Consider the following 27,269-nt stretch of genomic DNA (forward strand, 5'->3'; position numbering starts at 1 on the left):
AGGCCAGAGATGCGGGGGGTGAGAGGATCCACCAGAGACAGAGTGAGGAACAGAACAGGCAGATTGACTGAAAATACCCTGCTGAATGAAGCAGCGGGGGAGACAGGAGAGGTCTGCTGCGCCATGTGGGTAGCTCCCTGGCCGGGGATTGAACTTGTGTTGCAGAGGCTGCAGATTGCTTCATAGTGTGGTGCTTAACCCCTTGCGCCACCAGCGAGGCCCTATTTTGATGAATTTTAAACTAACCTTGCATTCCTGGGTAAACCCTCGTTGGTCATGATATATTATTTTTTAATATATTGCCAATTTTTATTTGATGGCATTTTGTTGATAATTTTTCACATCTATGTTATTGAAGGAGACTGTAATTCTTTTTTTAAGATTTATTTATTTATTTATACAAGCACTGGGTACAGTCAGAAGCGTGGGAGGGTGAGAGAATTCACCAGAGCCAGAGCATGGAGCAGAACAGGCAGACTGAGGAAGTACACTGCTGAGGGGAGCGGCAGGTGCTGCAGGAGAGGTCTGCGTGCCATGTGGGACCCTTGCCGGTGGCTGCAGAGGGGATCAAACCGGCGCTGCAGAGGCTGCGGGCAGCTTCACAGCCCAGTGCTCTACCGCTGCACCACCGGGGAGGCCCTATAATATTCTTTATGTGATTTTGGGTTTTGGTATTAGAATCATGCTGGCTTCATAACATAAATTCGACATGTTTCCTGTTTTAGTTTCTGGGAGATTGCATGAAATTAATGCTGTCTTTTCCCTCATGTGTTTGATATAATTCACTAGTTAAGCATGTGCCTAGAGTTTTATCTGTGGGAAAATACATTTTCTTTAATAGTTACTTATTTAGATTTTGTATCAGCTTGTGCTGATTTTGTTTTCAAGGTTTTTTTTCCATTTCATCCAATTTGTTGAATTTGGTGGCTTATTCATCATATGCTCTTACTATTCATTTAGTATTCGCCGGATCTATAGTCATCTCTTTCATTCCAGTGACTTAACTTGTTTTCTCTCCTTTGCTTTATCACTTAAGTTGGAATTAAAGTTTTTCTTGCAGTTGTCTATTTCACTGATTTCTGCCTTTATTTTCTTCTACTTCTTCTTGGGTTTTCTTGCTCTTTGCTAACTTCGTCAGAAAGGAAAACTTAGTTAATTGGTTTTCTAGACCTCTCTCTTCTAATATAAATATTTACAACTAAATTTCTCTAGGCTACTTTTAGCTGTATCTCATGATTATTGTGTTTCTGTAATAATTTTGTTAGAAATATTTCCTAATTATTCTTGTGATTTCTTTGAATTATAAATTACTAAATTACTTAGGAAATATGTCTTAAAATTTGCAGGTTTTTTTTTTTTTTTTTTTTAGGTCTTCTGTTATGGTCAATTTGAATTCAATTCTATTGTGGTTAGAGGATATACTTCTTATGCTTTATTTTTCTTTTTTATTATGGCCCAGCATGTCATCTGTCCTGCTTATCACACTAACTGTACTTAAAAATAATGTATATTTTGCAGTTGTTGGGTGTGATGATTTTTAAATATCAATTAAGTCAAAGTGATTAGTATTGTTGCTCAGTTCTGTGTGTTCTCTATTTTGGGGGTGTACTTCTATTATTGTTCATAATTTTAACAGTTACCCAAAGAGGCTATTAAAACTTACAGCTGATTCTGTGGATATGTTATTCTCCTGTTAATTCTGTCAGTTTTCCTCTCAGCTTTATTAAAATATAATTGACATATAAGATTATGTAACTTTAATACACTTTAATTTAATATACTTATTAATATAATTAATTAATATACCTAAATGTTAATTTAATATACTTAAATGTTGCAAAATGGTAATTCAGCTTTTGTTTCATGTGTTTTGAAATGCTATGGTTAGGTTTATGCATATTTATGATTGTTGTAACTTACTGATGATTAACTGTTCCACAAGTTTGAAAAATCCATCTTTATCTCTGATTTTTGTTTTAAAGTCTTTTATTTGATATTAATAAATTCCAGTTTTTCATACTTACTTGAATGGCATATTATTTTCTACTCATTATTTTCAATGTATTTCTAACATGGATTTCATCTCTTATAGAACACATGTAATTTTGGGTTTTAAAAACATTTCATTGTTTAATCTCTACCTTTTGGTCAGTGTTTAGTTGTTAACTTTTTAATGTAATCATTGATATGGTTGAACTTCTGTGTGCCATTTTAGTACTTGTTTCTGATTGTTTATTTCCCTCTATTATATTTTTCTGCCTTCGTTTGGATAAATTGAATACCTTTAAAATTCCATTTTAATTTGTCTTTTGACATTTTAGCTATACTTCTTTGTATTTATTTTCCTTTAATTTTTGCTAAATAAAGTGATTATAAATATACATCTTTAACTTTGAACTATTTAGAGTTAACATAGCTCTTCACATAAAGTGTAGAAGAAACCTTGCCACTGAGTATGTTCCCTTCAGCCTGTTTGGCTGTAACGTGTTTTATCTGCATAGGTTGACTCCATAAAATAATCTTACATTTTTTTTTTTTGCTTTGAACACTAAAAGCTAATATACCTTACATTTACCACTTTTGATGTTTTCGTTCCCATACTATTTCACTTTCTAACACTTTCTTACAGCTTGAATTCTCTTTTATCACAAAATGTCTTTATATGCCTTATTTTTTAAAGAATATTTTTTGGCTGGAGAATTGTAGACTGACAGTTGTAAATATGTCATATTATTGTTTTCTGGTATCTGTTTGGCAGAAGAATTATCTGCATTGTCTTCCCATGTGGTAATGTTTTCTTTTTTTGTTTTTCTGGTGGATACATACATTTTCTCTTCACCTTTGACAACAATCTATCAACCTATAATTTTAAAAAATTGTTGTTATATATTATGCTTTATTTTTGCTTTTGGATTAAGCTCTTACATGTTTCTTGGACCTGTTTGTACTGTTCCACAGGTCCCTGAACCATTGTACATCTTCCCCCTTCCTTTTCCCTATCTTTTCCCTTTCTCATCTGTAGATAAGATTTCTACTGACATACTGTAAAGTTGCCAATTCTGCCATCTGCTCCATTGTGCTGGAAATACATGTACAGTTTATTTTTAATACTTAAAAAAAAAATACCCAGTCTATTCTTAAGGAGTTCATTAAAACTAGGAAATTAAACTAGTTTAATCAAGAGATATAAAGGTAATTTCTGTTTATATCCAACACAGAAAAAAATGTCTCCAATTATTAGAGTATATAATTATAAGTAAAGCAGAATTAGTTTTTAATATTAGGAAAAGAGAATGCTTTCTGTTAAATCATAGAACTAAATCTGTTAATACAAAAGGATAAGTGAGGATTTAGAGTTGGACAATTTCTCTCTCTCTCTTTTTTTACCCTTATGTATGTATTTAGGTAATGTTTTATACATATTTAGGGGTATAGATTTACACCTCTTCAGAAAAATTTTACCATATCTCACCTACCACCAAAGCATTCGGTCCTCCATGTATATTACCACACCACACCCACTCCCAAAGCATCCATAGTCCTCTACCACAGTCTGTTGGGAACCCTCCCTCTGAACTTCACAACCCCACACCCTCTCTCTCTGGTGACCTCAGTTCTATGTCATATTTCCAGGGTTTGCTTTGGTCTATATTTGACAATTCTTTCATTTATATTCCACATGAGTAAGTCATCAGTGTTTGTTGTTCTCATGACTGACTTTGCTTAGCATAATCCCCTCAACTTCCATCTATGTTTTCAAATATGGCAAAATAAATTCTTTTCAGATTTGAATAGTATTCCATTGTGGGGTATTGCTCATCTTAATCTACTCATATGTCACTGGGCACTTAAGTTGTTTCCTTATCTTGGCTATTTGAAGCAGTGTATCTATTCTTTCAAATTAGTGTTCTGCATCTTCAGGTAGATATCCAGAAGTGGAATTGCTGGATCATACCACAGGTCTGTTTTGTTTTTTTTTTTTAAAAAGATTGATTTATTTATTTATACAAGCACTGGGTACAGTTGGAAGCACGGGAGAGTGAGAGGATTCACCAGAGCCAGAGCAGGGAACAGAACAGGCAGACTGACGAAGTACACTGCTGAGGGGAGCAGCGGGTGGGGCAGGAGAGGTCTGTCGCACCATGTGGGACCCTAGCCAGCGGCCGGGGATCGAACCTGTGCTGCAGAGGCTGCGGGCAGCTTCGCAGTTCAGTGCTCAACCACTGCGCCACCAGGGAAGGCCCTCATAGGCCTGTTTTTAATATTTTCACAAACCTTCATACTGTTACCTATAGGGCTGCACCAGTCAGATTTCCACTAAAGGTGTACAAGAGTTTATTTTGCACCACATCCTCACTAACACTCCTTTCAGGTCTTTTATGGGCCATTCTCACAGTTGTGAAGTGGTGATTCATTGTGGCTTTGTTTTACATTTCCCTGGTGATAAGTGATGGTAAACATTTTTTTTCATGTGCATGTTGGACTTAACATCTGTGTGCTTTCATTGGAGAAGTGTCTATCTCCTTGTGTCCATCTTTTGAGTGGGTTAGTTGTTTTCTTTGTGTTGAGTCATGAGTTCTTTGCAGATCTTTGCTATTAGCCCCTTGATGGATGTAGGATATGCAAATTTTTCTGTGGTTTGGTGGGATGTCTTTTTGTTTTAGTGATAATTTTTTTCACTGTGCAAAACCTTTTTCATTTGATGTAGTCCCATTTGTTTATTTTGGCTTTTCCAATTAGTTAACCAGGTACTCCTTAGCTTCATGGATTTGTGTATTTAGTTCCTTTCTCAAGTTTGTAAATTTTCCTCTATTATTTCTTTGAATAAACCCTGTCCTCCTCTCTCCCCTTTGAGATACTCATTATCCTTATATTCCCCCTTATAGTGGCGTAGGATAGTTCTAGAAGTGCTTCTTCAGTTTTTAAAAAAACAATTTATTTATTTGTATATATATTTTACATCATTGTTCATTTTTGTACAATGTTTGCTTTATTTTCTCAGGTGTAGCCCCCATAGAATTCCCACCACCAATTTACCCTTGCACTATCACCATAGTCCCTTGTGCTCCTCCCTCTCCTGTTTTTATCCCTCTCCCTCCCTCTCCTCTTCCCCTGCAGAATGTTTCTGATTTTTCGTTGCCTGTTAATTTTGTTGTGTTTTTTATTGTTATTATTTTTTTCCTAATCCCTTATTTGGTTCCCCTATATTCTTCCTATAAGTGAAACCATCTGATATTTTCCTTTTGACTTATTTCACTAAGCGTAATCCCTTCTAGCTCCATTCATGTTGCTGTGAATGGTATGAGTTTATCTTTTTTGATTGCTGAGTAATATTCCATTGTGTATATATACCACATCTTCTTAATCCAGTCATCTATTCATTTGGATTATTTCCAAATCTTACCTATTATAAATAGTGCTTCAATAAACATAGGGGTGCAGGTATCCTTTTGAATTAATGTATTTGTGTACTTGAGGAGTGAAATTGCTGGGTGATATGGTAGCTCCATTTTTTTAGTAGTTTGAGGAACCTCCACACAGCTTTCCTTAGTGGTTGGACCAATTGGCACTCCCACCAGCGGTGTAGGAGAGTTCCTTTTTCACTACATCCTTGCCAACATTTGTTGCTAGTTTTTTTAATATGTGCTATTCTCATGGTGTATCATTGTGGTTTTGATTTCCATTTCCCTGATTATGAGGGATGTTGAGCATTTTTTCATATACCTGTTGGCCATTTGCATTTCCTCTTTGGAGAATTAAAAAAAACAAAACAAAACATTAGAATTCTCTCTTCCACCTGCCCTTTATGTATTGCTGTCTTCAAAGTCACTGATTCAGTTCTCCACTCAATTCTGTTTCCATAGCTTACTCTGGGTTTTTTTTTAATCTCATCAGTTGATTGCTCTCCATCTTCAGTCTCTGTTGTTTTCTAATTTAAAACTTCAGTTTCTACCTTCTTTTCATTAGTTTTATTTCTGAGCTTGTTTATTTGTTTTTCTGGATTTTCTTATATCTGATTAGCTATTCTAAGTTCTCATATATCACTTTGCCTTAATTTTCTTTCATCTCTGATTTTCTTTATTATAGCAATTTGAACTCTCTGTGGTAGGGAGTCATTCCTATTTTTATCTGTAGCAATAACTCAGAGAGGGAACTACTATTACTTTTCCTGAAGGTGGTGCTGTGTTTCATTTCTTCTGATTTTAGTTCTTTGGGTTTTGCTTGTTTTGTTAGGCCACAGGATATGATCTTGCAGTTGCTCAGTCAGTGATGGAGTGCAAAGCTGCTGGGTCATTGGTGTATATATAGTTCACCCTTGAACAACCCAAGGGGTTGGGCACTACTGTGCAGTCAAAAATTTGAGTGTAACTTTTGACTCCTCAAAAACTGAAGCCACGCTGTGGACCAGAACCGATAATATAAATAATTAACATATTTTTTGTTGTTGTATGTACCATACGTATTCTTACAATAAAGTAAGCTAGAGTAAAAATGTCATTAAGAATATCGTAAGAGAAAACACATTTGTAACACCCTACTGTATTTGTTGATACTGTACTTGTGTCATTTGTTTACATGAAAATCCTTGGCTCTTGCATTCCAAACTCATGTTGTTCAAGAGTCAGCTGTATTTTTCATTTGTATGTGTCTAGCTTGATGCCTAAAATGCTTCCTACAGATTTTAACTTTATGTAATTCTTGGAGGTTGACATTTTATATGAATAAAGTTTTCCCTGAAGTCTTAATTTTATATATGTTTTGTATTGCTGTCTTTTAAAACTGTGATAGTCTAGACATTTATTTGTTCTAGCATAGCATGGTATTTTAGCTGGTGAAATCTTTGAAACAATCCTTAACTCTTCAAACTTAATATAAAATATAATGCAGGGCCTCCCCTGGTGGCGCAGGTGGTTGAGCGCTGCACCGTGAAGCTGTCCACAGCCTCTGCAGTGCCAGTTTGATCCCGACCCGCCAGCCAGGTTCCCACATGGTGCAGCAGACCTCTCCTGTTTTGCCCGCTGCTCCCCTCAGCAGTGTATTTCGTCAGTCTACCTGTTCTGTTACCTGCTGTGTCTCTGGTGAATCCTCTCACCCGCCTGCACATCTGGCCTGTACCCTGGTTCTTGCATAAATAAATAAATAAATAAATAAATAAATAAATAAATAAATAAATAAATAAATAAATCTTTAAAACATACATAATGCAGAAAAATAAGAAAACTTATGAGAAGGCAATTTTCTATAACTAACATTATCGATAGTTAGGCAGAATCTAACTCTTATTCAAGTAGAATGGTCATGAGTCCAATGCCTGAAGCAAACTGGATACTTTGAATCCTTTTTTCTGCAGTATGTCTTTGGTCAAATTAATTCACTACTCTGTGTCTCAATTTTCTATCTGTAAAATGGGGGATATTAACAAGTATCTACCAGATAAGCTTGTTGGATAAATGATCAATAAAGGCAAGGCACAGAGAACAGTGTGTGGACTTAGTAAGTTTTATATTCTGACCAGTATTTGTTTTTATTGTGCTTATTAATACCATTTTACCTTCACAACATGGCCACAAATTAACTACCTGTCACTTAATTGTCTCTGAGTTTTAGGTCTTTTGCAGTGTAAGGAGAGTTGGGTTATTTATGACTGATTAACTGGGGGATATGTCAGTCTCTACTGGATACTACAGCTAGTACCCACTTATATGTTCCTCATTGATTCTTTGCTTGCTGTTAAACCATACATGGAAACACAGGCTCTGAAAATATTATCTATGAACAGTTGCATTGTATAGTCTCCTGAAACTGTTGGTTTTAAGTAACATTTATTTTTGTTCACTAGTCTTCTGTGTCACAGGAAAGGAAGAAGGCCTTGAACTTAAACATACTCCATAGCAACACGCCAAGTTTACTTGCAAATGTGCCCAGCCAGAGTTGCACACATGAGCCATGTTCCCACCCAAGATATTTTCAGTCTTACCAGTTTCTTCTATCTCTTTTACCAGTTTCCTTTCTGTCTCTTCTATTTCTTCTATCTCTTTCTGGTCTGATGTGATTTCATTTTCTTTTTTCTTCACAAACTCTTACACATTCCATTATATTTTCTCTTCTCTATTGTGGCTCCAAGAATACTGAAATTGTGTATCTTCATTTTTTTAATCCTTCCTCTTTCACCAGGTATATTGTTAGTAGAGACAGATTCTTTTTGTTGGCCTAGTTGTATTTATGGCATTTTGCAGATTCTATTTTTTTTTAAAGATTTAATTATTTATGCAAGAACAGGGGTACAGGCAAGATGTGCGGGAGGGTGAGAGGATTCACCAGAGACAGAGCAGGGAGCAGAACAGGCAGACAACCGAAATACACGGCTGAGGGGAGCAGCGGGCAAGACAGGAGAGGTCTGCCACACCATGTGGGTTTCTCCCCGGCCAGCCAGGAATTGAACCTGCACTGCAGAGGCTGTGGACAGCTTCACAGTGCAGCGCTCAACCGCCTGCGCTACCAGGGAGGCCCCCAGATTCTATTCTTATTCAGTAAGAGGTAATTGAAGTTAAGTAGTACCATAAGGATATTTAAAAAAAAACAACAAAACCTTTAAAAAGGCTACTCCTATTTCTAAACACACATGACTGCATGTAGTAAATGCCTCCTTTAAGGTACTTTTTCTATGAATGACTTAACGATATCTACCTATTTTAAGAGACTTTTTTTCATCCTACGAGATAACCCAACAAATCTGCTGAAACATTTTCTAAAACATGGTCTTGCTTTAAATAATATTGATCATTGTCTTTGGTGATTATGGATCAGTTACTGCGCTAGATTGCATATCTATTTGTATATAGATGTTGCAGGATAAAATTTAGTGGTGACAGATTTTTTTTTTTTTTTTTTTTTACGTTTCTTTTTTTCACCTTAGTATTTCTTAGAAAGATATACAGCTGTGTAATCTTCATGGGAAATTTTGCCTTTCTACATATTTGAAACTTTTACCTCCTAGCAGGTTTTCTTATATTACAGAGAGTAAGTTTGCTGCCATTATTTGTTTCTGCTGTTTGTCAGTAGCATTCACAGTATTTTTCTTGTATCCCTCAATCAGTGAGCCATGGCAGCAATGCCTAATGTTATTAGCAAGCACGTTTCCCCCATGACTCTTAACAAGGTTTCTTTGTTTTTTTTTTTTTTTTAATGGACTATAAAAGAAGGAAGGCTGTGTAGTATTTCCTAAATGCCCCTATATTAGAAACCCTCATATTTAATGTAATCTGTACTGGTGGTGATGGTTGGTCAATTGAATTAAAGTTTGGTCAATTGAATTAAAAATGACATAAACCTTTGAACATTTTCATATACAAGTTAATGCTATAGCTTTTTTTTCTATAAAGCTTTTAGTGTTTGTCTGGTAATGAGAACTGTGCATTGTTTTTCTTTCACAAAGCATGCGTGTATTTCATCACCAAAGTGTCAGCTTTGGCTTTTTTTCAAGTGGAGAGAGAACTTACTTAGACATATTGAAGGCATTCTGAGTATAGAATTCTGCTGGACTTTGTATGATCCCCCCATCTTTTATATATGTCTCACAATTTTTTTAGTGACTCACTTGATGGAAATGTTCCTAAACATTAAACTTAATTTTTTCAGTTAACATAATATTTAAATTGCATAATTACAATGCATGTAGAACTGGAATGAATATATTGGTTACAAGGCATACCTGACTCTCTATAAATATACAACTGCTGGGACAAGAGAGAGAGTGCAGCCTAATAAGAACTGTTTCTGAGTGTTGTTAAGTTTCTATGGGATGTTTTATAGATTGAAAGGAAAAGATCTGAGGTTGTCCTGATAGGTATTAGAAGTCAGAAAAGGGAGCTTTCACTGACATATTTTGAGATTCTTATTCAAAACTAACAGATTTTTACTTCTTATAGTTAATATTTCTCACTACTTTTAAGTCATTACTTCAACAAATCTTAATTAAGAGATGTGAAAAGAGGGCCTCCCCTGGTAGCGCAGCGGTTGAGCGCTGGGCTGCAAAGCTGCCTGCAGCCTCTGCAGCGCTGGTTCGATCCCCGGCCACTGGCGAGGGTCCCACATGGTGCACAGACCTCTCCTGCCACCTGCTGCTCCCTCAGCAGTGCACTTTGGTCCTTCTGCCTGTTCTTCTCCCCACTCTGGCTCTGGTGAATTCTCTCACCCTCTGCTCCTCTGACTGTACCCAGTGCTTGTATAAATAAATACATCTTAAAAAAAAAAAAAGAGAGAGAGAGATGTGAAAAGATACAGTGCCAGTCCTTTAGAGGTTCATGTCCAATGTTGGTAGAGAGATGAAATGTGTAAAGTAGTATAAGAACACAGAGAATGAATTTCTGCTTGAGGGGGACAGGAAGAGATTCAAGAGATGTGACCCTTGTGTTTAAATTATGCAGGACAGGTCAGTATTAGGCAGAAGATATTTGGGAGAAGAAATGTGCAGATAATTCAGAATTTGTTACATGGATCTTGAAGCAGTCCTAATAATGAAAACAATTTTGCCACAAAAAAAGCAAATTACCAACATTGCAAATAAATTTAGAATTAAATGATTAATTTGTATTCGTGATCATAGTCAGTTTAATAACTATTAGATACTCAAATTCAGAAGAAATATCTATCTTGTGTTGCTTGCCTCAGTGCTCTTCATGGATCCTGATTGCCTCCCGCTGCTCTCTTCGTTGCACTCCAATTTTTGGCCTGTCTTCCCCATTAGGTTCACCTGTGAGGGCAGGAAGCCTCTGTCTTTTTCACTGTTGTTCCTAGCATCAAGTAAAGCACTGATTGTTGACTGACTGCTGGGTTGGCTAACTTTGATTTATATGGATATGTGGGAAGCTTACAGTACTTAAATATCTTATTTGCTCATTTTTTTAAAACAGTGAACAGAGCATCTGTCAGGCAAGAGCTGCGGTGATGGTTTATGATGATGCCAATAAGAAGTGGGTGCCAGCTGGTGGCTCAACTGGGTTCAGCAGAGTTCATATATATCACCATACAGGCAACAACACATTCAGAGTGGTGGGCAGGAAGATTCAGGATCATCAGGTAAGAATCATTTGAATTCTTGTTTCAAGTTACATAGTATTAAAAAAAAACTTCATATGATTCATAAAGTAGTGATTTAATACCATAGTCAAATTAGTGTCTATGGGAGCCATAGGATGTAGGCTGGCTTTCTCATCCTCTCCACCTTTTATGAAGCTTGAATTTAGATGAAGATTTGGAACTAATTGTACAAAAATATAAGTGCAAGTTTTTCAATTATGAGTAGGTCTTTGGCCTTGCAGCTAGCTAAGTTTGGGAATCTGAAGTAAATTTAGAACAAACAAAATGTGAAACTCTACTAGCAGATTGTATATTTAAGGAATACATTTTCTGCCAAAGGTATGATAGATAGGCTAGCAGGAGTTGAAAGAAAAATGAGTTGCAGAAAATGTTAAATTCATGCATTGTAGAAAAGTTATAGGCATCGAGGTTGCTAGAATAATTCAGTTACACTTTTGTAATTTATATCTGAGGTGACAGCTAAGCTTTTTCTAATTTCCTGCTTTGCATTTCTTAAAAAGGTGACTGAATTATCTGATTGCTTGATTTTCTTAGGCCTTAACAAATCAGAAGATGTAGATAGAGTAAAGCGTAGGTATGGTCTTACTAGGAATATGTATATGCTAAATAGCAGCAAGAATTTTTGTAAAGAATAGATGTGTAAAATACTTTGGTTCTGGTAAGATGGTGGAATCAACCAAGGTTAAACACATGCAGGAAAAATGTAGCAAATTACCAGCTGAGCTCAAACTTAAGAAAGGTAGATCCCTGGGTTTCCACTAAGAAGCATGATAGTGTGTAAACAAGTGCTACAGTAACCTTCTGCTTTAGAAGAGAGGTTATGAACTGCTAGGATGATTGAGATTCATCATCTGTCTCTGTAGGCACTATGGACTCTAAGGGTTAGACCTTGAAACTGATATTTCTGCATAACGTTTGGATTCAGGGTGACTGTACACCATGAAAAGAAGACCTCCCCAAATCCTCCTTTTGCCACAGGGAAGTGAAATAATTTGTTTTGGTCTGAGCTGATATAGGCACTCCTGTGAATAATGGGAAATTCTAACTTTACTTACACAACTCCAGTCAAATTAGCAATAGTGGTTACAGGTTAGTGAAACTCCTGGGCACCTGGCAAAAAGAAATGCAGTGCTTCCCTAGAGAGTAACTTTCATCAATCTTAGTAAGTCTGCAGAAAGAGCAATTCACTGAATTTAATAAATTACTTTCTTAGTACAAACTTTTGTAGTCTCTTTTGGCCCTGTCAGACCACCTTTTCTCTTTATTTCTTTCCTGTGCCCCAGTATTTCTCTATTTTTCTTTCCTGGTTTTCTCTTTTTGCCCTCTGTGCCCTTTCCTGGCCTCCCCAGTGTCTGCTCTTTTGTAGTCCAGGTTGTGCTGAATGCTTCCTCTCCTCTTTGTCTTTCCTCCAGCATTGTTTCCAGCAGTGAGTTTGACAAATCAAACATGCCCTAAGATGCTGTCTGTAGAGAAAAAAAATTGAAATTGGACAACTAAGACATTGTAGAAATTGTTGAACATTCTTAACATTCAAAACTAGGAACTGTAAAATAAAAACTTTTACATAAATTTGGTGAGTTGATCATTTGATGGTACTGATGAACAATCCTAAAAATATCTAAATGTTGGCAAAAAAGGAAATATATAAAATAATTAGAAAAAAAAATGTATGTCAATAAATCTCCATATGAGACACAGGTAATTTTGTAAGTAAAGTACCCTGTGACTTCTAGGTGTTGACAAATGGTGTGTTTCTTAAAATGGAAATTTGAAAAACAATTCTAAATAATTTGTGACACTAAAATGAAATTATTATGAAGATTAGAAAATAAGAAAATACTAGAGTGACAAATATAGAAACCTGTGGGATGTCTAAGATCTCCTTGGATGGACAAGTCTTAACAGTATTTAATGAGCTTAACTCATAGAAAACAGAAGGAAATAGAAAAATGGAAGAAGAAACTAAAGAAAACATAGGCCAAACACTCCAAGATACTGGATTCAGATGTCTCTGCAAACTGGACTCCAGCACAAGGAGAAAAAAAGCACAAATAAACAAATGGCACTACATCAGATGAAAAGATTCTGTGCAGTGAAACTGTCACTAAACAAAAAACGTCCCATTAAACTGGAGGAAAATTTGCACATTCTATGTCCAAAAAGGGGCTAATAGCCCTAATCTACAAAGAACTCATAGGACTCAACACAAAGAACAAATAATACACTTGGAAGATGGGCACAAGAAGCTCAATAGACACTTCTTCAAAGAAGACACATAAATGTTCAGTTCAACAGGCATATGAAAAAAAATGCTGACTGTGATACTACTTATCACCAGGAAAATGTAAACTAAAACCACAGTGAGCTACCATCTCACACCTGCAAGAAGGAGCCATATAAGAATTGAAAGGTGTGTTAGTGAGAAGAAACTCTTGTATATCTTTGGTGGAAATCTGACTGATTCAGTATGAAGATTTTTGAAAATATTAAAAACAGACCTATGATATGATCCAGCAAGTCCACTTCTTGATATCTACCTGAAGATGTAGAATACTAATTTGATGGAATAGCTACACGGCTTCAAAATGACCACAATAAGGAAACAGTCTAAGTGCCCAAAAACAGATAGGTGGGTTGAGATGTTCCACACAGTGGAATACTACTCAGTTTGGAAATGAAGATACTTTGCCTTTGTGAAAACATGGAGGAAGCAGGATGTAATTATGTTAAGCAAATGAGTCAAGAGGAGGACAAATACCAGCTGACTTACTGATGTGGAATATAAAGAAACAAAAGAGATGAGTAGTCAAAAATAGACCAGAACAACCCTTTTAATATAATCTAAGGGTGAGGCTACCAGAGGGAGGGGGTGAGGTTATGGTGTTCGGAAGAGTGCTCCCAGTAGACTGTGGTGGAGGACTATGGATGCTTTGGAAGTGGGTGTGGTGTGGTAATACACATCTGAAGAAATATGAACCTATATGCCTCTGTCGTATCCAGTATTGTAAACCAATGTTACCTCAAGAAAGAATAATGCAATTTAAAAATAAATAAAAGGTAAGATTGATTTAGATCTAAATTTAGATATGATTTACATTGAATGTAAATATAGTCAGTAATCCAGTTAAAAGCAAAGACTGGCAAATTGACTAGCATAGAATTGATCATTTGAATACAAACTTGTAGCTGCACACATAGAGCCAGTGCAATATTGATAAAAACCAAATAGGAGGATATAGTGTAGTGACTTTAAGACCGTATACAGTGACAGTAGTTTAGGCACTGTGATGTTGGCTTTGAAAGGTGTATTGACCCATAGATAAGTAGAGCTATTTTTAGAAACTTGGTTTATGAAAAGGAAATGTGCAGCATCGTTAATAGATGTGATGGATCAGTTGAACAAATTGAAACAGAGAAAGCTTGAATGGTGTTATATACCAAAGACATAAATCAATTCCAGTTGAATTGAATTGGAAAATAAAGCTTCCATAATGTAATATGGAATGATATTATCACTTTGGGATTGAGAAAGAACTCTTTAAACAATTATAAAAAGCGTTAAATACAGAGGAGAAGATAGTTAATTTGTACAATTGGAACTGAATAAAAGTCAAGCACTTCTGTTCATCAAAAAACACCATTTAGAAAGTGAAAAGGCAAGCTACAGAATGGAACAAGATGTTTGTAACACACATAACCAACAATGAGATATCCAGAGTGTATAAAGAACTTGTACAAATATAGAGATGGACAACTTAGTAGAAAAATGGACAGGAGATTTTAAAGTGATTATTCATAAAATAAGATATCCAGACAGCCATTACAACATAAAAGATAAGAATTCTCATTAGTAATCAGGGAAACTAAAGTCACAATGATGGCTTAGACCCACCAGAATTGCTCAAATAAAAGCAAACAGTACCAGTTGTAATGTTGTATGTGTTATTGTACAAGCTGTTGTATTCTGCTTTGCAAGTGGAAATTGATATAACCAGTTTGTAATGCTACTTGGAGTTTTCTGCAAGCTGAACATAGTTTTGTTATGTTACATTAAGTTCAAACATGTTATGTGTCACTTAGTGATGGGGGAGGATACATTCTGATAAATTGTATCATTACATAATTTTGTCATAGTGCAGAAGTTACAGGGTCTAATTACACAAACTAATGATGTAGCTACTGCACACCTAGGCTATCTGGTATAATCTCATTGGCACTACTGTTGTATGTGCAGTTTGTTGTTGGTTGGAACAATCATTAAATGACACTTATGACATCCACTGTTGTATGTATATGCACCAGAAACATGTTTTACACAAGGAATACCATAGAGCAATAAAAAGAAGCTACCTCTACATGCAACAAATAGATGATGCCAACAATTTTGAGAGAAAGAGGGTATCAGATATGTTAAATATGTATTGTGTTTCTCCATTTATATAAAATCCCAAAACCTGCAAAACTGATCTGTGATGTTGTTGAAATGTGGTCAGTACCTTTGGGGAGGTGGGAAGATGTTTGTGGTGTTAACGTCCTATTTCTTGCTCGGGATTTTGGCTACATGGAGTGTTCACCAGGATATATGTTTATGTTTTATACACTTTTCTGAATTTATAATAATTCAGTAAACATGTAAAAATGCATTTTATGAAGGAAATGGATTTTCTTTTGTTTTGGTGGTTCTCTGTTTTAAAGCTAGACCTTTGTGTCCGTCATATAGCTTCCATCCGATTATTATTTCTTCAGGCTGATTTTACCATACATAATAGTTTCCAACATTTTTTTTTGCCTAGAGCTATCAGGAACAACTTTGAATCAGTATTTCAGTATGGATTTGTTGACTTTCTTGATTTTGCCGATTATTTGCTTGATTTTATAAAGAATTATGTCTTTTAGGTGGTGATAAATTGTGCCATTCCTAAAGGGTTGAAGTACAATCAAGCTACGCAGACTTTCCACCAGTGGCGTGATGCTAGACAGGTGTATGGTCTCAACTTTGGCAGTAAAGAGGATGCCAATGTCTTCGCAAGTGCCATGATGCATGCCTTAGAAGTGTTGAATTCACAGGAAACAGGTAAGGTGTCTGTGATTTACTTGTTTTCTTAAAAGTGTCATGTATATGTTAAATCTTTTTCTGACAAATTTTAAAATCATATATGTATTTGTAATAATTCTTGAATTTCCATTGTTTACTACAAAAAATGTGAACTTTTGTTAGTTGATAATGATCCTGTAGCCTAGAAGGATAAACATTAGTATATTGGTTACAGCTAGTATTTGTTTAACCCTTGCATTTGAAATTAGTTATACCATCCTCCTGTTCTAGAAACTCAACTTTTGTTGCAAGAACTTGTGGCAATTATGGAAATTATGTGTATTTATCATCATCTCAGTTTTTATTAAAAAGCACATGTTTTCTGAAAACATATTTTTAACACTACTAAGCCTGTAAACTGCAAGTAGGACTAGTAAATTGAAAACAATTTTGATTCTAAAAATTGCTTAAAGATTTTAGGAGTGCCCTCATGTGGTACAAGCCATTTATTGCATTTTCTCTTGACACTGCATGGTGGTTATTAGAAAGATATGTATTAAAAAAATGCCAGGATTTAAAACTGCATATATGTCAGAGAGAAGCTCTGTTTTTGTCTTGGAGTAAACATAGAAAAGAAATACATAACTGTGTGATTATCTCTTTGGGGGCGATAGATTTTATAATCAGAAAAATGGATGTTATATATAAAACAAAATATGATTACTCTTGCAAAATATGATTACTCTTGCCTTTGTTGTATATGTAGTAGTGATCTTGATAAAAATATGTTATAAACAAAATTCGTGTATTTTAGGAGGAAGGACATATATAGTCAGATAAAAATTTGATATTTTGTTGATGGTAGAGAATTTCAAAATTTTGATTTGAAATCAAAGTTAAAAATTAACTTTCATTTATACCTTGCCTTATTCTAAAAAGGATTGTAGCATCTAGCCCATGTGTCAGTTTATTTCAAATATGATTTCAGTACAAGATATTTTCGGGATCTTGCTGATTTTATGTTTGTAGATGGTTTATATTAGATCTTCCTTTGAGGAAATAAATATATCTATAATTTGGACATAGCTTTCACATATTAATCTGTTTTAAGAAAAATAAATCACTAGAATGTCTCCTGAGCTATCAAAAGTCCAGAAAATACCACAGAAAAGTCTGCCTGTTTGTGTATTATTCTATGTAGATTATCTCTCCAGGTCAGTGCACTTTACTTGCAGACCTCAGTTTATTATCAGCATTCTGCTGTAGTTACAGAATTACTTCTCGGTCACTGTAGCTTTGTTGTAGGGAAGAAACTAGAGGTGTGGTTCTTAATATAGATCAACTACATAATAAGTAATTAAGAGACCAATGTTTAGAGATACACTCTGTGTGTGTGTGTGTGTGTGTGTGTGTGTGTGTGTGTGTGTGTGAGAGAGAATATGACAGTAACATGTGACTTCCCCATGTTTGGAAAAAACTAAAATTTTTATTTCTGAACCTTCAAAAGAGAATCTACTGATATTAGGGACTAATGTTATTAATGTAAGTAGGTAACTGTTGTCATTTATCTTGTCAACAAATTTTTTTTTTTAGCCAAATGGGAAGGGTTATTTTTATCAGTGTGTAGTCATGTAGTTGGCTTTCAAAATGAAAATGCAATTAATGTTTTTTTCTTTTGATCTTGATCTTTTGAAATTAGTGAGTCTTAATGTGGGAGAGACTCAGTTATATTATCTGTTGTAATTTCCACGTTGTAGAAAGTTTGGCAAATGGGAAAATTACCCATCATCTCGCTGGTTATACAAGTATTTTGGTAAGGCAAAAAAAATTTTTAATAGATTTCTTAGATGATGATGAAACTTTATTCTCTTCTCTGTCACAATCTCAACCACAGGTTTAAGCAAAAGAGAAAAGGGAGGAAGAAACTGGTTCATCCTAGCCATTTTCTTGCATGATGATCCAAGTGATTGGCAAAGAGGCTTTTGGTTCAGTAGATTATTCATCAGAGAAAATAGAGCATATAAAAATGGTTGATGCTCTTTATCATCTGATTTATCTAGGAAATGACTTTTTATAAATTCCTATATTTAGATGCTAATTTCTGATTTTCCATGACTTGGAAGGGGAGACGTGGAAGGAGGTAGTGCTAACAATCCGTATCCTAGGGAACGGATATAGAGTGCCAAAGTAAGATAGATATAAATCCCACCCTGGTATTGTTTTGTGGGCTTCTTTCCATCCACCTAAACAAACATACTCAATAATGTTGTCTCTCATCTTGAACATATCTTCCCTTGCCACAGCTGTTAGCTCTGGGTTTATAGCCAGTTCCTTTCCAAAACCATCTACTGTCTTCTTGCCAAAACCAAGTTGGAAAAGTTTAACTTGTATGTCCCCTCCTTAGACAAATAATATGTCTGATGAATCTGATCAGAAGCAAAATGAACTTATTCATAAAGGTAGAGTCACGACAGATATTATTTCCTACTCTTACTGATTTACCACTTTTAAAAATTAATTTTCCATATTTGAATATTCTTGTTTATTTAGTTGTCAGTATTTTCCATTGAACACTGGTTAAACTTTTTCAGTGTTTTACCAACATTTAATAATTATGCCCCCTTTTGTTCAGATACATTTTTCCCCCCAGAAACTCTGTGCATTAACAGACCCCCCCCAAAAAAAGAAAGAAAGAAAAAGAAATAAAGCTTCTCCGATTAATGTGGGGATTTGGGAGTCCATAGCACTGAGTTACCTGTGTGGGTTTCCAGAGCAGGATTTGAAAATTACTGGCCCTTGTTCTCCAAGTTCTTTAAGGCCTCAAACAAATTTTTTAAATTAATAACATGTCTTTGGGGTCAGTCATACTGACCTTTATAAGGTGCTTCTGTTTGTTTAATATTTCCATTTCTTTTATGAAAAGGGTGGGTGGCAGGAATGTTTTCCTTTATTTTGTTTTTAACTTGGTATGCAATTATCTAATATACTTGAAAGTACAGGAGGTGCTAAATACAGTGAGTTATATTTGGAACTTAAACACAAATCGCATGTTCTAACATTTTGAAAAAGAGTTGAATTAATGCTCTTCCTTTTAAACCAAATGCTGCAGTTTATCTGTTTCTTTTGTCTTATGGAAATGGACTTGATTTTACACAAGTACATTCAAAACTCATCTAGGCTGCTATTTTTAATTTTTGTGTTATTTATCACATAAATTTATGACAGTTTTGCAGATAATGGATTATATAAAACATAAAGTCAGTCCTTGTGGTAAAGGTAAATTTACACAATCTCTTTTGTTTTGGAAAAGGTTTAAGCATTTGAAAATAGGAAAATGATTTTTTTAAATCCATTTTTTAAAGGGAAATCATATGCCTAGCCAATATTATTTTACTGCTTTTGTTCTTCTCTACCAAGATTTAGCATACCTTGAAGAGGAAAGCTTTAAAATATTTTACCATTAGTTGAGACTGCTTTTGCCATGAGAACATAATCAAAGATAGCCTTGTGCTGGATATTTTCTTTACCATTTTTAGAATAAATATTTACAAATAATTGAAATTAGATTCATTTTTATTCTTATTTCTAGTTTGCCCCTTCCAATATCAGTAGTTGCATGAATTTTATATCAGCATTTTTAAATTTTTTTGAGAGATGTTTTGGAGTTAATTGGATTTTTAAAATTTTGAACCATTCTAGACACAATTTATGGTGGCACTTTTATTTTTCAGTCTTCTAGCCTGAAAGTATTCATTAGAGCAGTATATCCCCACCAGACATGTTTTGAACATTGGTGTTAAGCCAGACATGGGGAATAACACTGACATGATAAAACCTGTATCTTTCCTTCCAGGATTTCACATGTAGGCTGAAGCTACTATAAATAAGGTCAACAAATGTAGAATACAGTTTGTGGAATGTTGTGAATGCAGTATGTAGAAAGGCCTTTGGAATACCAATGAAAACTGTAGGGTCAAGAAAAGTTTTTAAAAGGACATGCATTTGAGTTGTTTTTTGAAGAATGAGTAATCCTCATCAGCAGGAGAAGAACATTGTTGCTAGGCTTGGAAACATGAGACCATGGAACAATTGGGAAACAACAGATAGGTAATGTGGCTTGGGCCTGAGAATTTATATTCGGGCAGGGAAGACACAGGAGATAGACTAGAAAGGTAGGAAGCCCTTGCATTCCTGCTGAGGAATGTGCGTGTTGTGATGGTCAGTGCCACAGAGAACGTCGACAGTACGAAATAAATGTTTGGTATGATCAAGTTTGTGCTTTAGGTTTGTGATGGATTGGTGAACTTGTGGTTATAAGCATGTAAATCTGCTTGGGGTGCTGTTATGGAATTAATGGTGAGAAGGATAAGGCATGAAATGACAGAGTATAAAGAAGAAATGAGCAGAGGGAAGAGAGGATGACAGCCTTTCATTAGGTGCCTGCTGTTCCTGTGACAGCATTGTGTTCAGGTCCTTACTTAGTTGTTGGGACATTGCTGAGGCAGGAATAATAATCCATTCATTGTTCACCTACTGTGTGCCAGGTCCTAATTGGATGTTTGTATTACTGATAATCTTTATAATAATCCTGCAAAATTGGTGTTACTGTCCTCGTTTTAGAGATGATATTAGACCTTAGAGAAGGTCACCGGATTGGCCCAAAGGTCACAGCTATAAAGTGGCAAAAGTGGCATTTGTACCCAAATCTAGTTTTAGAATTCTACCACTTTCCCTCTGTGTCAGTGAAATGTAATGGAAGGCCAGGACAGATTGGTGTTATGATTATCCATTGTGTCAGTTTGGGGCATTGGTGAAGATGTCCTACTGACCGGAGGTAGGCGAGAATGGGAAATAGATAACAAATTTGATTCTGGACGTACTGCATTTGGGGCATTTTATTAATACTTTTATTAAATCATATTCAAATGGACTTGGAAAGACCCCTAAAGGTAATCTTTGCAGTATTATCACTTTAACTTTCCTATATCAAGTAACCTTATTTGCAAAAGTAACATTTTAAAACAGATAAAAAGCATTAGCAGCTCATCAGTAACAAGTTTGGGGAGGGAGGTAAGTGGGGCAGTCTTTCTGTGGGTGCTGTCACATACTACTTCATCCTTAGACTTAACCTCTTCCACAGGCTTCCTTATTTATAAATTCACAATCTCCATAATAATGTGAGGTTTATCTGTTGGTACTGTACTTACAGTTTCCAATTAGGAAGAATACCCTGGAAAGATGGGACCCCCCCTGAAATCACACACACCTGGAAGGAGGAGGCACAACTGAAGTTCTGGCCTTTATGTTAGGCCATTTCTTTTTATTGCATTTCTTTCCTTTTCAAATTGAAATCTTCAAAAGGTGTATTGAAAACTGTTTTTGAGGGAAGTCAGTTTAGGTGAGAAAGTGGGAAAGAGAACTTTTCATATACTTTCTGTTTTATGTTTGAGTGAAAAAAATTCTTTTATTGAGGTAACATTGGTTTACAATGCTGTCTATGATTCAAATATATAGGATCACACCTCTTCAGATGTATTTTTAGTAAAATTTTAAGGTCTTTTGTGATTTAGTGGAAGGAAATTATTCTTGGAGTCAAAGAATTCCAGTTTTGTCTCTCTTTGGTGGCAGATTACCTTCTCTAAAGCTGTTTCTTTTTGTGTAAAAAGTGGATCATGAGAATACCTGTGTTAGAATATTATTATGAGAATTAAATTAGATAAAGACATTAGTAATATTAAACTATAAAATGTTATTTTTGAATGCTAACATCTAAAAATGCAAAGAAAATTCTACTGTGTGATAGAGAAATGGATAGTGGTAGAGAGACTGAAATCTCTAACCTCTTCTTTGCTTTTCCTGCCTGGTGAAGACTTACCTTGTTATTTTTTCTCTCAGGATAGAAAATTAATTTTAAAAATAATGCCATCATTTGAGTGCTTCTCCATGCAAGGGGAAATTAGACTCAAGTCTTTTCCTCAGTGAAAATACACCCTTTGAATATCTCAATTCTACTCATGGGAGCTAAAGCACAACCATAATTCAAAGGAGAAAGTCATATCTGATATGCAGCTAAAATCCCATATAACGAGAATGCCACTTTCACTTAAGCAATAGGAAAAGTGTTAATGAAGAGATGGCTTTTTGAGTTGGGTTATGAAAGATGAACAAAAGGTAAACATAAGGAGATGAGACCCAGGAGTATAAAATCTCCTTTGGGACTAAATTTTACTGGCAATTTTAGATATACTTATCTAATCCAGTCAAATGTTCTAATTAACTATTCTTGACATTTTAGGAATTTTTTGATATTGTGATTGTACCAGATACTGATAAATATAGTTTAAATAGTGCCAATGCCTGAACTGAACATGACTGACCTGTTATATATATCTTTGATTACTTGAGGAAGAACAGAGATCAGTGATAATTGCAATTTCTTTTTGACAACATCTCAATATTGAGTGTAAAGGGGTCTAAATAATAAAAGGATCTCTAGCTGTTGAAAAGCTAGAATGAGTTCCCGTGTCCTATCCATTCTGTCTTGCAGCCCTTCTCCTAGACCTTCTTAACCAGGGTTCTGTAAGTGAATTAAGTGCTTTTGGAAAAATGATTTGGATAATTCAGTTCTCAGTTCTTCCAAGGATAATTTACATAGGTACTTTTTACTTACAATGGATGTATTGTAAGACCAGACTCTCTTGGAGGGCTACTTCTCTTCTGTTCTTTTCCCTTGACACCGCTTTGTGCCTCAGTGTTTCCTATCTCCCATTCACCCCACAAGAACTACCTTGAAATTCTGGGCTGGAACTGTGAGCAGAAAATGACTGTGGATTAATGTAAGTGAGAATTAATTACTTCTACATCAGATCCTTCTCATTTGTTCAATATAGCTTTGTATTGATTTCTACTATTGATTTCTGAAATTATCCTGCATCTAATATTTACTTACAGCCATGACTCTTAGTTTACACACCTCATCATTAAAAATTAATGTCTGGTTTACGGTCTCCATGTTCTCACTTTCTTTCGGGCTAAACCAAATGCAGAATGTGAAATATCAGATTTAAAACCCTAACTTAGGGATTAGAAATGTGTGATTTGAGAATCCTCTTCCATTCCAGGAGTTGCTTAGGCTCTCCTTTTCTCCATTATCCTACAACCAAAGCAACATACCGAACACAGCATACTGGATGCAAAAGCAAGTGAAATAAGCCAGAATTCTTCTATTAAATCACACATTAAAGAGAGTCATAAAAATATAAAATGTATCATTCCATTTGTAGTAATCTTTATTTGGAAAATAATTTTTTTGGCTTGTAAAATAAGTTGTAATTATAAAATTTATAAAAATTATATTAGTTATAAAGATTTATAAAAATGTTTATGGTAATATCCAGTAGCCTTTTATTGTTATTAAATGAATTACTAGAAATTAAAACTGAAAAATTTTAATGATAGATATAACCTGCATGAACAAAAACTCTTCAGGGACTTTAGTAAATTTTAAGAATGGCAAGTCTCTTGACTAGAACCTATGGAACTACTTCCCTCACTTACCAGGGAAGGCTATTGATTGAGAACAGGATTTCTAATTTATTTTGATTTTTTTTCATCCAGCCTAGAAAAGAAATATTAGCTGTTGTCTATGATTGTTAGATGAGGATATTCCATATTTTCTATTGCTTTGATGTAAGATCCTTTCTCTTTAATACAAACCTAACTTTGCTTATAGCAGAGAAACCTTTCTCTCCTTATCATTATTAGTTCTTCTTTTCCTGATTTTCATCTTCTTTCCTTCCGATGAAACTGATTTCATGGGTGGCTGTCCATTTAATTATGTATCTTCCCCATTCATAGAAGTAGACAGACAGTATTACTAGTCTTCATATATATCTATCAATAAAAGGGAAAATGTAGTCCTTTTTTTCAAGCTTAAGATGAAAAAATTGTCCATTGATTAGATTTGTGACCATCATCTACCCAGTACTAGTAACCATTATTGCTGTTTCTAAAGTATACCTCTTAGAAATTCAGTTTCCTCTGTTTTCTAGTTACTTGACTTCTAGTTTTCTAATACACTTGACTTCTTGTTTTGTGAGTTTCACAATTACATATGAATTATTATATGTATTTATATAGTATGTGAACTATAATAAATTAAAAATATTTACTGCTATGACATTTAAGTTCCTTATCACATAGCTGTTTGGGAAACTGGCTTTAGCTTGATTGTAACTCAAGTCTGATGCTAAATTTTTCATGAGCCACAGTATTAGTCTTATGTTGTTGTAGTTATGGCAGAATGTGCTCCAAGGTAGAAATGATTAAATAACTAAAAGATACAGATAGGACTTTTGCGATATATCTGCATTTCATTATCTTATAGAACATTTGTTTCAATCAGTTACTATATTTTGTCTACCTTGTTTTTGTTTCTCCACTTCTCTGGCAGTTGGGCATCTTGAAATATATTGTCTGTTATGGGTCTAGCTTTTGACTTTCTCTTTAGGCTTGTTTTACAATAACCTTGAATTTTAATGGTGCTTCAGTGATTTGAAGACTTCATCCACGATTATTTGTATGCTTTCATGTATAAGAATAGTAATTGTATACAAAATTACTTATCCCCAAATTTTAATCATATTTGTTGCCCATAAATTGGAGAATCATTTGCTGAGTGTTAGAATAACAAGAAAATTTGGATACCATTTTGTTGAACTTTTTCGAGATCTTTAAACAAAGATGTTTTAACTGTAATAGAATCTATTTTGTTGTCCATTGATGATAAGAAATTAATTACAGCAATTACTTCTACTCTGGTGAGACCAATCACAACACACAGTGGTAGCCAAAACTGTTCTGAAGTTTTTGCAGCTTATTTTTGGGCATGCTTTCATAAGTCTGTAGATGTACCATTGAGTTGTACCTGTTTCAGCAAAGAACATATGTGCACTGGTGTATCACCTCTAAAGTAACATTGGGCATTCCTGTTTTTATCATCTAGGGAAAACAGAAAAACTATTCAGTCTTCTAGGGATGGTATTATGTAGTTGTGTCTTTGAAATCAGTAGTTTATATGGGTGAAGACTATTCCGACATTGTTTCACAGATTCACAAAAACAACTAAGAGATAAATGGCCTCATAATCTAAAAGAAGAAATACCGCAGAAAACTGAATTATTTATATTTCTGATGAAGTACTGTAGTGCACCATATGGAAAAAAAAAAACAAAATGAATAATACAAAATTGTTAAAGGGCTATCATTGTGTGGAAAAGATAACACAGGGTCAGAAATATCTGCAGGGCAGGTGAATGTGTAAGTACAGAGTGGTAATTAGGAAGTGGAATAGGCAAATACAGCATGCTACTTATATAAAGATACCAAAAATAATTCTTACAAGGTAGACAGACTTGCTGTACCTCTGTAGGCTTTTGCAATTTCTGAGAGGATTCATATTAGAAAATAAGTGACTTCTGTTTTCCGGAAATTTTCATGGGTATTAGATTATGACAGTGCGATTCGTGTAGGAAGAAGTAAATTTTTGTTTTAACGTAGTGAAGAAAATCCATCGTTTATTGCAATGTTATTCTTACTATATGAGATGCCTATTTTAGAGATCAGGTGTCCAAATTCAACAGTATTTTTAATATTGTTTCCATCAATTGAGGTAGTGATTGTAAATGACTATGCTTTGTCTAAAATTATAGGAAAAAGGACAGGAGACATGTACTAAGGTGAAACAGTCATATTTATAACATCATTGTTCATAGATGTATACATAGACTACTGAAATAGAACATTGTAAATATTCAAGGAAAAACTACGTTTGTATCATTTGCAGAGTGTTTCCTTTACAAATACTTGATACCTGCTGTGGTAATGGTGTACTAAATAAAAAGAATTAACTTATTCAGATTGAGAGTCACTAGTTCCCATGAACTTAAAACTGTCCTTAAGCTATAGAACCATACATCTTTGATTTGAAGATACTGGATGAATGGTACTCACTTCTGGGAAATGGGTCTCTAATCTCTTCTTAAGATAATATTTGGGGACATGATATTCATAGGCAGTAGGGTGGATTACCAACTTGTGTGTACCACATAACCTTGCAATGGTTTTCTGTGCTGTTAGAGTAAAATACAGACATCTTAATGTAACGTTGGTTGTTTCATGACCTAGCCCTTCTTGGTTTTGCTTTGAGTAAAAACCCTTTCTGTTGCATCCAAGTCCTTCTGCTCCTTCTTTTACTACCATGGAACTTATTTTTCCAAAAAAACACATTGAACTATTAATTTCTGATTTGGCAGAACCAAGTTAGTGATGATGGCAATACAGTGACACTTAACTAGCATATTTTATTTGCTCATAAAGATTAAATTATTTGAAGTGTTTCTTTTCTGCCAAAGGCCAAAACACATGCACATTTAAAAATTGTACCCTATGGTTTTATTAATCTGGAGTGACGTGATACATAAACAGTTCTCAAGTATATTTAATGCGGTAGTAGTAATTTATAGTATTATTTGCATGAATTAGATGTTTGAATCTCTAGAATTTTACTCTTAGGAAGCTATGACTGTTTTACTGCTCCAAAAGGAATGCTATTCTTTTGAGAAATAAGCTTGACTTTTAGTTTTACCTTCATAAGTAGGTACTTTTTGGCATTAATTTACAGTTTTATTTTCAAGTATCACATCCCAAACAAAAGTTGCTTGGCCTTAGAATACAGTTTTATTTTCAAGTTTCACATTCCAAACAAAAGCTAGGTTTTCAGGACTGTGTGGTATTTTCACATTGTCAGTTAGCCCAGCAATTATTTGTCTGCCTAAATTTGCCTTTTATTAAAGTATGAATTTAAATGTGTGTAAAACTTTCCACCAGTATTTCTTATGCTTTCATCTTCCTGTAAGTAGTGATGATACATGGTCCCTGTACTCACAGGGTACAATCCTGACTTGTTTAAACACAAGTTCAGGATAAGGTTGTTTTTGCCAGAGGAAATAGAGTCATATTGCTGTTCTAAAGATACTTCTCCCTTTGACATCTTTCATGTGCCCTGCTTTCTGCTGGTGCTTGGTTATAAGGCCTTCCACCTCAATTTTGTCACTCTGGAAAGTGGCTGTAGACC

General features: G+C 34.8%; 1 protein-coding gene across 7 annotated transcripts in view; it reads left to right on the top strand.

Annotated features, from left to right (window-relative positions):
- Positions 1 to 27,269, top strand: part of ENAH (ENAH actin regulator) — a 121,981-nt gene that overhangs the window by 49,111 nt on the left and 45,601 nt on the right. For all 7 annotated transcript variants that reach the window (XM_037510360.2, XM_037510359.2, XM_037510361.2 and 4 more), the window contains exons 2-3: positions 10,914 to 11,079; positions 15,997 to 16,174. In XM_037510360.2, the coding sequence (XP_037366257.1) occupies positions 10,914 to 11,079; positions 15,997 to 16,174 (344 nt within the window). The remainder of the gene's footprint in view (positions 1 to 10,913; positions 11,080 to 15,996; positions 16,175 to 27,269) is intronic.

Source organism: Talpa occidentalis, unplaced genomic scaffold (assembly GCF_014898055.3).
Source record: "Talpa occidentalis isolate TD23 unplaced genomic scaffold, MPIMG_talOcc4v2.1 talOcc4.14, whole genome shotgun sequence".
NCBI classification, from domain to species: Eukaryota; Metazoa; Chordata; class Mammalia; order Eulipotyphla; family Talpidae; genus Talpa; species Talpa occidentalis.